The sequence below is a fragment of the Martes martes genome (genome assembly GCF_963455335.1).
Source record: "Martes martes genome assembly, chromosome: 1".
NCBI classification, from domain to species: Eukaryota; Metazoa; Chordata; class Mammalia; order Carnivora; family Mustelidae; genus Martes; species Martes martes.
The window spans coordinates 216479777-216491769 of NC_137888.1; the positions used below are offsets into that span (position 1 = coordinate 216479777).

Consider the following 11993-nt stretch of genomic DNA (forward strand, 5'->3'; position numbering starts at 1 on the left):
CTTGTTTCGTGGCCCTCTCTCTCTCCTCATCCCTGTTGCAGATCTACTCCCCGGATCATTCAAGCAATAACTTCTCCTCCAGCCCCTCGACCCCCGTGGGCTCCCCCCAGGGCCTCGCAGGTCTGTGGGGGGGTTGCTGGGGAGCGATGGGGGCTGTATCAGGGGCCTGCAGCCCTGAGTGTGTGGAGAGCTGGGCGCACCCCCGGCCTCAGGGCTCCGGTTCCTGCGGGCATCCGGAAGGCACTCTTTGGGGGGGAGGTCTCCAGTCCAGTCTATGTTGTATGAACAGTCAGGGGTGGGGCGGGGAGTCCAAGAGCCAGAGTAACAGGCCAGACTCCCTCCTGGACTCCCAGACATGGACAGGTTGGCATTTGTCCCCCCGGTGTCTGATAGGCACCAGTGGCATGCCCTGGTTTCGGCTTTGCTAAGGGGGCCGGTCATCCTGTCCCCAAGAGGACCTTCCTGGGGGTCAGCTTGTGGTCAGATTCCTGGAAGGTCACGTGGTTTTATTAGAAAGCCCGCAGCGCCTCATCTCTGCAGCAGGAGTACTCAGGGACCCTCGCCTTGCTGAGTGTGCGCAGGGCCCGTGGGGCGGACCGCTGGTACGGCAGGCCGGCCCCGGGGATGCCTGCTGTATGTGCCACTGGGCTGCCTTTCCCGTGGGGCGTGGGTTCTGGAGACAGGAACCCGTCTGCTGGGTGGGTTCCCAGGAACGGCCTGGCTGGCAGGGCCTCGGCAGGGTTTCCATCAGCCCAGCGGGCGTGGGGGCCTCCATATGGCCCGCCCGGCATCGGGGACCCTGCGGCCTCTTGAGTTGGGCCACTTGGACACCCAGCCTCCAGGGGCCCCCGCTGACATGCCGCCTACCCCTTCCAGGGACATCGCAGTGGCCCCGGCCAGGAGCCCCCGGTGCCTTATCGCCTAGCTATGATGCGGGTCTCCACAGTCTGGTGAGTTTCCCGGGCTGGGTGGGCGCTGCCCCTCATGGGCGAGTGTGGCCAGGGGAGGGTATGGTACACGTGGACCCTGGGCCGGGGGAGGTGGCCCGTGAGGGCAGCTCAGCGTGTCTGCTGTGGCCGGCGTACAGGGCTTGGAAGCCATGTCCCCAGAGAGCCACTCGGGCTCTATGACCAGTGGGATTTGCAGGACGGGGACCCCCTCGGCAGGTCACTTGTGGGGCACACGGCCTCGCTAGCCAACGAAGGCTCAGGTTGTGTGCTGGGCCCCAAGGCCATGCAGCATCCCGGGGCCCTCACCCTTGACCGCTGCCCCTCCCCTGCCCGCGGCAGAACAAGATGGAGGACCACCTGGACGAGGCCATCCACGTGCTGCGGAGCCACGCGGTGGGCGCCTCGGCGGACGTCCACGGGCTGCTGCCCGGCCACGGCGCCCTGGCCTCGGGCTTTACCGGCCCCGTCATGCCGCTGGGGGGCCGACACACAGGCCTGGTGAGTGCTGTTTGGGGGCGGGCTGGGCGGGGTGTCAGGGTGGGCAGGCCCTGACCGCCGAGCCCACTCCTCTGTCCGCAGGTGGGAGGCGGCCCCCCAGAAGACAGCCTTGCGGGCAACAGCAGCCTCCTGCACAACCACGTGGCCCTCCCCAGCCAGCCCGGCGCCCTCCCTGAGCTCGCTCGGCCACCGGACTCCTACAGTGGTGAGCCTCAGTGTGGGGGCCTGGGAAGGGGTGGCCGGCTCCTCAGGACACCGGGCTAGGCCAGGGGCCTGCTCTCTGCCAAGCACTGGGCTGGGGCCCCTCACCACACGCAGCGTCCCCTCCATCCGGCACCGGGAAGCCCTTCGGGAGGGCAGCTGGCCGGTTCCTTCCTGGAGGGGGTGGAGCCCGGGCACTTCACATGGGTGGCGTCAGCCCTGTGCGGGCCCTGGGCAGTAAACCAGGAATTAAACCAGAAACCCCATCCCTGGTGGGGGTGACCAACAGCAGATTAAATGCAGAAGGAAGGATGCTAGGGGAAAGTGGGGAGAGGGCACAGAGATGCTTGTAGTTTTAAAGATGGTGGTGGGCAAGATTGAGACATTTGGGCAGAGCAGGGAAGGAGGAGAAGCCGACCGGCGCTTGGGAGACGCATGTGCAAAGGCCCCTGGGCAAGACCATGCCTGGTGTGTTGAAGTAGTGAGGAGCCCTGGTTGGATAAGAGGGAGGCGGTGAGGTCAGGGAGGTGACAGGGCAAGTCGTGCAGGGTTCCGTGGACATGGGAGGACTTGGGCTTTGACCCCAAGGACCTGGGAGCCTTGGAGGGCTCTGGGCAGGGTCTGGAGCTACCAGACTCAGTGCCCACAGGCGCCCTCTGGCGGCAGCTGAGGATGGGTGACGGCTAAAGCCGCGGGGGGAGTGGACTGTGCTGGTCCAGGAAGTGGGGTGGGGGTGCGTTCTGGGTTCTCAAGGCAGAGAGCCCACAGGATTGCCGCTGTGGGGGCCGCGTGGGATGCGGGTCTGGAGTTCAGGGAGCGTGCTGACCGCTGGGCACCAGGTGGAGCTCAGAGCCGGGACCGTGGGCGGGGTCCCCAGGCAGAGCGGGCGGAGCAGAGCCCTAGCCTGAGAGCACCGTGCCGGCCGCGGTGGGGGGGGGGGGGGCGGGGGGCAGGCGCGTCAGGCGCAGGAGTTGAGGACCCACGCTGCAGCAGCGTGGGGTCAGGGTCGTGGCCAGCGGCCGTGGGCTGTGGACTTTCTGGGGAAATACGGAGGAGGTGACAGCACTTCACACAAGGCTGCAGGGAGGAGGTGGTGGTGGGCCAGTGAGGGTCTCGTGGCGGCCAGTCCCAGGGGCGGGGCACCGTGCGGGCACCCACGGCCTGAGAGGGTGCCGGGACTGTGCCGGGCCGGGCGCCGCCACCGCCTCGTATCCCAAGCCCCCAGGAACACCCCACGCCTCCCACATTAGGGCAGGTTCTCTGGTCTGGCCCAGGGGCCCTGGCCGTCCCAGCCTCCGCACGCCCCCTCAAAACCAGCCTGAGTGTGACAGCTGGCCTTGCTGTGTATTTCTTGATTTTTTTTTAATCACTTTTATCACACCGGGCATTTCTCTGGGACACTTCGAGTCGCCACGATGCGGGGTGGGGGGCCGACTGGGGTGCAGCTTGACCCCTCACGGTGCCTGGGACGCCCTGATGTTTGTGCTGTGGGGCCGGCATTCCCTGGGCTGAATCCCTTATCCCAGGTTCTCCCCTCCCCTGCCCTCCTCTCCCCTGCTCTCCTCTTTGCTACCCTGCTCTGCCCTCCGCTCCTCTACCCTTCCTTCCTCTCCCCTCCGCTACCCTGCTCTCCCCTCGGCTCCTATCCCATCTCCTCCTTTCCCCCCTGCTACCCTTCCCTGTCCTGCCTTCCCCTCATTTCCCCTGCCCTCCCCTCCTCCCCTCCACTACCCTGCTCTGTCCTGCCCTCCTTTCGTCTCCCCTGCCCTCCCAGTTCATCTGTTGCTGAGCCCAGGCCCCATCCCCGGTGTGTCTTCTGCTGTCAGTGTCGAGTTCCCCGCTGTGCGCCTTCAAACCCTGTGTTCGTTACATGGTCTTGGGCTTTTCTGAAACTGGCGTTGGCTGGCGCGTTCACGCTGGGAGCAAGGGCCGTCTTGCTGCCGGGGGCTCAGGATGGGCCCCGAGTGGGACGTTGGGTTGTTTTCAGCTTTCTACTTTTGGGGTAGGTGCTTTCTGGAACGTTCTGGAATGTCTCTCCAGAATGTGCACAGGAGTTTCTCGGGTGTGATTCCAAGTTGTGGGGTTTGGGGGGTCTGTATCTACCCTCTCCAGATGACACCAGACTGTCCCGACTTCCCTCCCACGGGCAGTACTCCCCGATCCTGGGCACTGTCGTTTCACCGGCTTCCCCACTTGCCGGATCCCGGTTTGCGTGTCTGTGGATTGTGCGTGTCTGTGGATTGTCGGTGCCGTGAAGCAGGTTGCCACTTCTCGTCTACGAATCGTCCATCTGGGAGCTTTCTCTGTTTTCCTCTTGAGCTCCTAATTCTTTTCGTGTTCATTTGTGGGAGTTCTTTTCATCTTCATTGGTTTATACAGGACACGTGATTTCTTTTTTTTTTTTAAAGATTTTATTTATTTGAGAGAGCGAGCGAGCATGAAAAGGGGGAGGGTCAGAAGGAGAGGCAGACTCCCCAACGGGCAGGGAGCCCCATGTGGGACTCGATCCCGGGACTCCAGGATCGTGACCTCAGCTGAAGGCAGTCGCTTCAGCAGCTGAGCCCCCCAGGAGCTCGGGACCCTTTTTCTATCCTGTGGCGTATCTTCTTCTCTTTTTGGTGGGATCCTGGTAACCAGAAATTCTTAATTAGGCTATAGTCCAGTTTATCAGTGTGTGTGTGTTTGTTTGTTTTCCCCAAGAGCAGCTCATGTAGTATTTTAGGAGGTAGTCCTCCCCTCTGAACCACAGCGGGATTTCCACGCACTTTATTCGGAAGGTTTGCAGATCTTTCTCTGTTGGAACTGGTGATTGTGTGGTGTGAGATAGGGACCTGATTCTAGGTGTGTTTGCTGCTTTATTGTTGGGTTGGTTTTTTTTTAAGATTTTTATTTATTTGACAGCACAAGCAGGGGAAGAGGCAGAGACGGAGAGGAAAGCAGGCTCCCTGCTGTGCAAGGAGCCCCGTGCACGGCTCGATCCCAGGACCCGAGATCATGACCTGAGCTGAAGGCAGAGGCTTAACCCACTGAGCCAGCCAGGCGCCCTGGGGCTTTTTTTTTTTTTTTTCTCTCTTTTTGGCTACGAAGGCCTGGCGTTCCCCAGAGACCTCACTCTGCCTCCCAGGAGGGCAGCGGGCATGTGTCGGGCGGCCCGGGCGGTGCGCAGACGCTAAGCCCAGGCCCGTTGCAGGACTCGCGCGCGCCGGGGCGGTCTCGGGCGCCGGTGAGATCAAACGGGAGGAGAAGGAGGACGAGGAGAACACGTCGGCGGCCGACAACTCCGAGGAGGAGAAGAAGGAGCTGAAGCCCCCCCGGCCTCGGACCAGGTGCCCGCCCCCCCGCAGCCCCCCGCAGCCCCGCCCGTCAGGACGCACGCGCACGCACGCAGACACGCACACGGCGAGCCCCCCGCAGCCCCGCCCGTCAGGACACACGCACACGCACGCAGACACGCACACGGCGCCGCAGCCCTGCCCGTCAGGACGCACGCGCACGCACGCAGACACGCACACGGCGAGCCCCCCGCAGCCCCGCCGGTCAGGACGCACGCGCACGCACGCAGACACGCACACGGCGCCGCAGCCCTGCCCGTCAGGACGCACGCGCACGCACGCAGACACGCACACGGCGAGCCCCCCGCAGCCCCGCCGGTCAGGACGCACGCGCACGCACGCAGACACGCACACGGCGAGCCCCCCGCAGCCCCGCCCGTCAGGACGCACGCGCACGCACGCAGACACGCACACAGCAGCCCCCCCCGCAGCCCCGCCCGTCAGGACACACGCACACGCACGCAGACACGCACACGGCGCCGCAGCCCTGCCCGTCAGGACGCACGCACACGCACACAGACACGCACACGGCGCCCCCCCCCGCAGCCCCGCCCGTCAGGACACACGCACGCAGACACGCACACGGAGCCGCAGCCCCGCCCGTCAGGACGCATGCGCACGCACGCAGACACGCACGCGCACGCACGCAGACACGCACACGACGCCCACCGCGCGAGGCTGTCGGCGGGTCCCCCGCCTGTCCCCCCGCCTCACTGTCTCCCTCTGGCCCCCCGGGCCCCCCCCCCGTAGCCCGGACGAGGACGAGGACGACCTTCTCCCCCCAGAGCAGAAGGCTGAGCGGGAGAAGGAGCGCCGGGTGGCCAATAACGCGCGCGAGCGGCTGCGGGTCCGAGACATCAATGAGGCTTTTAAGGAGCTGGGGCGCATGTGTCAGCTGCACCTCAACAGTGAGAAGCCCCAGACCAAACTGCTCATCCTGCACCAGGCCGTGTCGGTCATCCTGAACCTGGAGCAGCAGGTGCGAGGTCAGTGGGGGCGCCGCTCCCCTCCCCCGCCACTGCTGCCGCGCTCTCCCCCCACTTCCTGGAGCCAGTCTCCCCTGCTGCGACTGTCCCCTTCCTTGCTGTGATCTCCCCTTGCAGTGGCCGCCTTGCCCGCTGTGACTGTTCCTCTCCCTGCAGTGACTGTCCTGCCCTGCTGTGAGCTCCCCCACCACGGTCGCTGTTCCCTCTCTGACCGCAGGACCGCCTAGCCTGGCCCCAGTGTTTCCTCTGGAAATGGGAGGGTGACACTCTTGGGAGCCGTGGCTCTGCAGATCTGGGCGCTTTGGCTCTGAATTCCATTCCTGGACCCCAGGGAGCCCTGCCCGCCCCAGCCCTCCTTTCTCAGGAAGGCTATCGCCTTCTGGCTGAGGCTCCTGTGCCCAGGGCTAGAGGTCACTGTCGCTGCGAACAGACACATCCTTGCGGGGTGTTCCAGCTCATCAGCCCCCATCCCCTGGTGAGGAGCCAGAAAGGCCCCCATAGGACTTGGCTTCCCAGTTCAGCTGCTTCCTTAATGCCTCCCACCCACGTCTCCGCGCTCGTTAATCCTTTCTCTCCTGCAGTGCTGTCGCTTGGACCGGAGCTGGGGCCCTCGCCCCCCCCACCCCCCTCCCCGCTGTTCCCTCTGCTCTGAGGGTTCCATGTTTCCGTGGTGGTGTGGGCACCCCGCCGTGTCCTCCGCGCCCACGTCTCTGCTCTCTGCCTCTCGAGCGCCCCCCTCCCAGCCCCCCGCCCTTCCGCTTCCCTGGCAGCCCCTCCTACCTCGCACTTGCTGCCCAAGCCCCGGATGGCAGGGCTGCGACCTTGGGGTCTTTCTTCCCCCACAAAGTCTCCCAGTTGGGACTTGAGGGAAGAAAGGGGACCAAGGGGTGCGCCAGCCTCAGGCCTGTCAGTTTGGTCTGCGCGCTTGTCCTGGGGTCGCGGGCCACCGCTACCTGGCAGGATCTGCTCAGGCCCAGGGCCTGGTGGGCGGGTGGGGGCCGGGCGGACAGGGGCGTAGCCCCCTCCCCCTACTGTGGGAGCAGGACAGGGCCTCTAGGTGCTGCTCACGTGCAGGTGTCTGGGCTTCTCCTCTGCCTATGGGGCGCACACCAGGGCCAGGCCTTCACCCACCCCCCTTCCCGTCCCTGAGGCCAGGCGAGGCAGGCGTCCCGCTGAGGACACAGAGTGAAGTTGCTGGGCTGAGCCACGTGGCTGATGGTTCGCAGGACTTGAACCAGGGTTCAGCCCTCGTGGCCTGGTGTCTGAGCCGTTCAGCCGTCCTTTGTGTGATGGGGGCTGGTGCAGAGCCGGCGCTCAGTCACCGCACTCACGGGCATTCACGGTAGCGATGAAAGGCCTGCTTCCAGCCCAGAGTGGGGGGCTCTTCCGTGTCCAGCTCTTGGGGTGGCTGGGCTGGGGCCGCTGGGCCAGTCTCTTTGGCCTCTCCTGCCCACAGTGGTCCGCCTGGCCCAGCCCAGCCCTCGCACAGCCCAGCCAGCAAGTGCGCTGAGCCGGGAAGGTGGTACCAGGAGGGGCAGGGGGTGTGGGGCGCCCCCAGCTCCCTACAGATGGCCTGATGGAGGCTTAGGGCCCACCTTCCATCCCCTGGGAATGCTCCTGCGTTGGTCTCTTTGGGGCCTCAGCACACACACAGCCTCGCCTGCGGCCGGGTCCCAGGTGCGCACACAGACAGGCTCGGAGCTCTGAGCGTGGGGGAGCACGCGGTCATGGACATGCACACGCACGGACACACACGCACGCACACGCACGCACACTGTCCGCGGGCACCCGCCCGCCCGGCCTGGCCCGGCTCCTCGCTAACGGAGGCCCTGGTGCTGTGACCCAGCAGTACGGAGGAGGTGCTGTCCCTGGAGGAGAAAGACCTGAGGGACCGGGAGAGGCGCATGGCCAATAACGCGCGGGAGCGGGTGCGTGTGCGGGACATTAACGAGGCCTTCCGGGAGCTGGGCCGCATGTGCCAGCTGCACCTCAAGTCGGACAAGGCGCAGACCAAGCTGCTCATCCTGCAGCAGGCCGTGCAGGTCATCCTGGGCCTGGAGCAGCAGGTGCGAGGTAGGCTCCCGGCCGCTGGCCCCGCCCCCCGGCCCGCCGGCCCCGCCCCCCCGGCCCGCCGGCCCCGCCCCGTGGGCTCCCCGCGCGCAGGCAGCGGGGCACTCGGACCCCCGACCGGCGCTCTGCTCCCCAGGGCCCCGCGCCCGCCGGCTCGCGGAGGGACCCTGGCCCACATGGCTCTCCCCTCCCCCCAGAGCGTAACCTGAACCCCAAAGCGGCTTGCTTGAAGCGACGAGAAGAGGAGAAGGTGTCGGGCGTGGTCGGAGACCCCCAGATGGTGCTTTCGGCCGCTCACCCGGGCCTGGGCGAGGCCCACAACCCCGCCGGGCACCTGTGAGGAGGGGGCGCCGCCCGGGGCCAGCCACCCGGCCCGGTCCCTGCTGGCTGCATGGAGCTCGCGGCCTCCACCCTGGGCCTCACCGCCCCGACGCCTGGGGGCGGCCCGATGGATCCTGAAACCGCTGGGCCCGAAGGGGCAGTTTTGTTTTGTTTTGTTTGCAAACAAAACCGGGAAGCAAGCGAGATGAACACTTTGTCCGAAAAGAGGAAAAAAATGCCTTAAGTAGAAAACGCGGGAGAGTCCGAACCTGCCCTTATGGGAGGGAGAAGCGGGACGGGCTCGGTCTCCTGCAGCCGTGAATCGTGCCTACGCCTGACCTGTGTCTTAAGGAAAATAAAGAACGTTAGTTAGATTTTTTTTAATGTCTTAGGAAATTAGCAGGGACGATGCCTTTGGTCTCTTTTTTTTTTTTTTTTAAGCTTTTTTGCATATGTTTTGTAAGCAACAATTTTGTATAAAAGTTTCGTGTCTCTTGCTGCTTCTGCTGCTGTTTCTAGACCTGAGCGTGGCATTTCACGGTCAACCAGGTCATTAAAAGTCCTATTGAAAAGACCCACCGTGAACCTAAGAGCCCCCACCCCGGAGCCGCTGGCGCAGGAGGGATGGCGGACGCCGTCTGCTCGGGGCTGGTACAGAGGGTGGATGGTTCCCTCGTTTCTTGTAAGAGGGACATTGTGGGCCGGCCTTGCCCTGGTGGGGGTTCTCCTTGGGGAGCCCTTGCTGCGTCCTCGCTCCTCCCTGGGGAAGGGGGTGGGGGGTGTCTGCAGGGCGGCAGCTCTGCTCCCCAGCCCTTCCCCTCAGCCCGCGGACCCGCACAGTCTGCAGACCTCCCCAGATGGGATCTTGTCGGACCACTGCTTCTGGGCACAAGGACCATATGACGGGAGCTTAATGGGGGATGGGGGGCGTCCCCAGGCTTCACATCCTTCCTTCCTTTGACCTGGGGCCCCGGGCTGTTCTCTGATCTCTGGCAGAGGGCCTGCAGATGACTCTGGGCCAGCACACCAACCCCCACCCCAAGTGACTGACCCCAAACTCCGAAATGCTCCAGGCTTTGGCCCTGATCACCTGCAAGACCAGAAGGGTGTGGGCCACATCCAGGCCCGGCTCCCAGGCCTCCCCACGTCCCCCGCCTGCAGGGGGAACCAGCTCCACGCAGGCTCCTTCAGGCCGAAACCAAAGGTCCCTGCAGTTGCTGGGACACCCGGACAGCTGCTCCTCTGTGTATCCCCCAGGTGCAGGGTCAGGCCTACGGGGCTCCGGGCTCCTTCCTGTAACCGCCTGGCCCCCACCACCACAAATGCATGCATGCACGTGTGTGCGTGTGCACACGCACACGCTTTCTGAACCCCAGGTGGCCGCGTTCACTCCCCCCCACCCTCCCCCACCGCGCTCCCAGAACAGTGGGGCTATCTGATGCCCTCACACCCTGTGACTGGCACTCCCTGAGGCCAGGAGTGGACACCCCAAGGGAAGCTCCAGGCAGGATGTGGGCTGCCTCCCAAGCCCTGAGGTCACCTGGGTCCTCCCACGGATGCTGCCCCCCCCCCCAGACGGTTCTGGGGGCAGCGAGGAGTCATTGGCAAGGGGCCCTCCTTGGTGCCTCCCCTGGTCTGTGGGTCTGGTGGTTCTTGCTTCAGTGTTCCTTGGTCTGCACGGAGCCACTGCCCCCCCCAACTGCTGCCGGATTGTTCTGTACCCATAAGTGGCCCTTGGGAATGGGAAGAGACACAAGTAAGGGAAAACCGTGCTGAGTGCCTTAAGATAACCGGTTTCCAAACAAAACTTTAAGAAAAATAATTGTATACAAGTGTCAACACGGCTGGCTGGATTCTTTGGGATGTGTCCAGGGCTCCTCTCTCGGGGGGTTCTGGAGACCTGTCCTGTGTAGCACAGCGCCGCGGCAGTAAGTGGGGCGTCGTGTGTCCCCACGGCTGTCCCCTGGTTCTTCGAGCTGCTGTGTGGTTCCAGCCGGGGGGGGGGGGCAGGCGGACAGGGCCGCCACGCCAGGTAGGGGGCACGGCGCTCTGCAGCACAGGCGGGCGCTGAGGCCTCTGCCCTGCGTGTGATCCCCTGGGGGCAGCTGTAGCCGTCACAGAGCCCCACACGGGGACAGGGCCTGAAACCACCGGGACTGATTCTCCTGTGCTGGGGCCAGGCCCCCCAGATCCTGGTGTGGCGGGGCCGTGCTCCTTGGGATCCAGAGGAGGGTCCCTCCTGCCTCTCCCAGGTCCAGGGGCTCCAGGCATCCCTGTGCGTGCGGCCACATCACTTGGTGCCTGTCCCGGGCACACATGGCTACCTCCCTGTGCATCTATCACGAGGACACACCAGTCACTGACTGCCTCGAGGCCTCCCCCTTCCTGTACGACCTCACCTGAACTGACTGTACGTGCAGAGATCCTGTATCCAAATAAGGTCCCGTTCCCAGGACCCAGGGGACAGGCACCACGAGGGTCTGATTGGGGCCAGGGTGACCAAAGCCAGCAAAGCCAGAGTGACGGGAGGGGCCCATGACAATTCCACGTTTTAGAACCAAAGCACCTTGGGTCAGGCGGGGAATCTGTACTTGTAATAAGAGGTTCTGGGATCTGGACGTGGGACCGGCTCCTGGGGAAAGCCACTCCCTGAGAGGCTGCCTGTTAATTTTTATAATTAATGTAATATGCCAAAGCCCACTGAATTATGCACATTAAGTCTGTAAATGGGATGGTGTGTGAACACCATCAAAAAAGTTGTTTATGGGCCCCTGGGTGGCTCAGGCAGTTGAGCTGCTGTCCTCTGCTCAAGTCATGATCCCAGCGTCCTGCTCAGTGGGAAGCCTGCTTGTCCCTCTGCCCCTCCCCTGCTTGTGCAAATAAATAAAATCTTTAAAGGTGTTTGGTTTTTTTTTTATGATTTTAGTTTTACGTCTTCTCCACACCCAGCATGGGGCTCCAACTCATAACCCTGAGGTCGAGTCACATGTTCTTCCCACTGTGCCAGCTCAGCAAGGCTGGGGAGCGAGCACGAAGGTGCTAACACCCTTCAGTGAGGCATCCCGCCCCCGTCCCAGCAAGGATTTGCTCCATGGAAATTTCTGGAAGGAGCATCTTGGCCCGGCTCAGGGAGCTGCAGGGAGCAAGGGATGGAGAAAAACTCGGTGCAAGGGACGCACCCGTGTCTCAGCAGCAGCAGTGGCGTCTTGGACGTGTCCGAAGGTGCAGGTCACTGTGCTTGTCCCAGACCTTCAGCCGGCCCCCGCCAGCCCTCTGAGCCCCCCTGCTCTCGGGAAGACGACACAGCTTAGGCCCGACATGAACGCCAGGCACCCTCCACCCCGGCCAGCCCCTCGGACACCACGCTGCGCTGCGGCTTCTGAACACAGACCCCCATGCCTGACCCTGGAACTGGGGATGCGCGGGAAAGGGCCTTTACCAGTGGAACTCCGATCCTGAGATGAGCTCGTCCTGGTGTAGGACGGGCCCCAAGTCAGTGACAAGTACCCTGATGAGAGAAGCCGCATGACATAGATGGCAATCACGGAGGCAGAGGTGGGAGGGACAGTGGGTGTGCGGCCCTGTGACACCTGCATGGGGGGCTTATGGCCTCCAAGGCGGGCAGAGCGTGAAAC

The 11993-nt window shown here is 64.0% G+C and overlaps 1 protein-coding gene across 18 annotated transcripts in view; it reads left to right on the forward strand.

Annotated features, from left to right (window-relative positions):
* Window positions 1-8926, forward strand: part of TCF3 (transcription factor 3) — a 31242-nt gene extending 22316 nt beyond the window's left edge. For 2 of the 18 annotated variants that reach the window (XM_080802385.1, XM_080802389.1), the window contains 7 exons: window positions 42-120; window positions 877-950; window positions 1290-1448; window positions 1530-1653; window positions 4840-4975; window positions 5732-5967; window positions 8235-8926. In XM_080802385.1, the coding sequence (XP_080658511.1) occupies window positions 42-120; window positions 877-950; window positions 1290-1448; window positions 1530-1653; window positions 4840-4975; window positions 5732-5967; window positions 8235-8377 (951 nt within the window). In that variant the 3' untranslated portion in view covers window positions 8378-8926. Of the gene's footprint in view, window positions 1-41; window positions 121-876; window positions 951-1289; window positions 1449-1529; window positions 1654-4839; window positions 4976-5731; window positions 5968-7813; window positions 8041-8234 lie in introns of all 18 variants that reach the window. The other 16 variants (XR_013966748.1, XR_013966749.1, XR_013966750.1 and 13 more) reach the window with 16 other exon arrangements.
* Window positions 8927-11993: the final 3067 nt, after the last annotated feature.